The sequence below is a fragment of the Nestor notabilis genome, unplaced genomic scaffold (assembly GCF_000696875.1).
Source record: "Nestor notabilis isolate BGI_N333 unplaced genomic scaffold, ASM69687v1 scaffold14176, whole genome shotgun sequence".
Taxonomy (NCBI): Eukaryota; Metazoa; Chordata; class Aves; order Psittaciformes; family Psittacidae; genus Nestor; species Nestor notabilis.
This window is the reverse complement of record NW_009931567.1, coordinates 63144-65083: the sequence shown is the minus strand read 5'-3', so window position 1 is coordinate 65083 and position 1940 is coordinate 63144. Positions and strand designations below refer to the sequence as shown.

The following is a 1940-nucleotide window of genomic DNA, read 5'->3' as shown; positions in this document are numbered from 1 at the left end:
TTTCCCTCCTTCTTCCCTAAACAAAGCACAGAGCCAGAATGCACACAGAATTTGATCCCAGTCTCACTTAATCCCCAGACAACAGCATTACAATTGCCAGACTTACTCCAGATTTCTATTGATGGAATTGGAACTGGACCCTAGATTTTCTTCAGAGTACTATTAATGTTTTACATCTTAAGTACCATCTCTAAAGTCCCTAAATATGCCTTCTCTGTCCCAAGCTTAACCCCAAATCTGTGAAATGAACTATATGGTCTTGGATAATTCACCAGCTGCATGGATTTACTTCTTCCACGTTTGTAGCACCAAAATGAGGGCCAAGCATTCACTGTACCTCCCAGTCCAGAACAGAGGCCTGCCACTGAGCTATCTTGTCAATGTTCTCCAGCCTCCGCTTCCGCTCGTTGATCTGCAGAGTCACGTTCCTCATGACGGCGAGAGCAGCAGCCACATACCTGTAGTCACTGTCAAACACAAAAGGGAAGTCCATGAAATCCCACACTGACGTGCAGTGGAAGTGCACGTGAGCCTGGCGTTAGCAGCAGCACAGCCTCACCATCCTTTTAGAAAGGAATGCAGGTAGGATTTGCCTCTCATTGCTATGATACTGGACTTTTTCCACCAACAGTGTCTTTCTGGACCACCGCAAAGAGCAGCTTGAAACTGCAGTTGGGTGTGTAGGAGACAGAGAAATCAGCCCCTCAGCTGGTTTGCCTCCTTCAGTGAGCACAGTTGAGCCTCTACAACCCAATGTATGACAGTTACAAATACTGCTCTCTCAAGTCTTCAGATCCCCAGCTAAAGAGCATCCTAAAGGAAAGTCTGGACATTCTCATAGCCTCTGCCTTTGCACCTGGATTCTTCCTCTTTAAATTGAACATTAGAAACTACTTTTCAATCAGACTCAAGGCCAGAGCACCGTCCAAGCCACAAGGAGACTCCAAGTGTGCCACAGGGCATTTATCCCACAGCCTTCAGGCTTAGTGCAGACTTCAGGGGAGCAAATCAAAGCAGTTCTTTCTTTTCCATTCCTGGATGGGCCTGTGAGTGTAATTACAGAGAGTGAAACCAGGCTCCTGCCAGGCCAGCAAAGATGATGATCAGTCTTTTCAAAAAGTGATGCTGAAATCAATGCTATTGATTTCCACCCTGTGCCTTCTTTTCCATTCCAAGGAACCTTAATGTTCACTTCAATTGGAAAGACAGATAAGGCCAGCTGCCATAATGCCACCATAATATATTATTAACTTAAGGGTTGATATTGATTGCTGACTAATGAGAAAAGCTGCCATCCTGGGCAGCTGCAGGGGGAATGGCTTTATTGATTATTGCTAAGAATTGCACTGGTGACAGCTCAAACAGGGGTGAGTGCTGTCAATTACATCCCTTTCCTCATGTGAATCAAACAGGATAAATATTAAGGAACAATCACAAGATGATGTACAACAGAGTATGATTTGCTATTTTGCTGTCCTTTCTGGAGATGCATTTTCAATTTTTGTTCAATTCTTACATCAAAATTCCAGCTGAGCTTAAAAAAACCTCCTACAAATTCCAGAACATCAGGACTGGTCCTTCAGTAGAGTAAAGGAGAACAGAGGATGGGCTGGCTGACATAGCCATCATGATACACAATGAAGAATTTCTTGTGCCTTTCTTTGTGGGGCCACCTGTATGAAGTGAGTGCCTGGTTGTGTAACAGGGAAATGGAGCTATGCCAGAGACATTAGTCTGGTCTTCAAAATGTCTGTGAGCTCTTGCAGGGAAACAGGTAAGCCATTATGGTCAGAAAGGATCTGTAGAGGTAGGGAGGGGTGTAGGACTTAAAGACAGTCGCTGATTATCTCCTAGCAATTTTACTCATGCAGAGAAGGGAGGCTAATGCCAGTCCACCCATTAGCAGCATCTCCACCTTGTCACTCGTGTTCACGCAAACC

At 44.8% G+C, this 1940-nt stretch overlaps 1 protein-coding gene across 1 annotated transcript in view; it reads right to left on the bottom strand.

Annotated features, from left to right (window-relative positions):
- The window catches only part of ARHGEF9 (Cdc42 guanine nucleotide exchange factor (GEF) 9), a 51320-nt gene that overhangs the window by 28062 nt on the left and 21318 nt on the right, over positions 1-1940 (bottom strand). The window contains exon 5 of the mRNA XM_010015979.1: positions 338-467. Coding sequence (XP_010014281.1) covers positions 338-467 — 130 coding nt within the window. The remainder of the gene's footprint in view (positions 1-337; positions 468-1940) is intronic.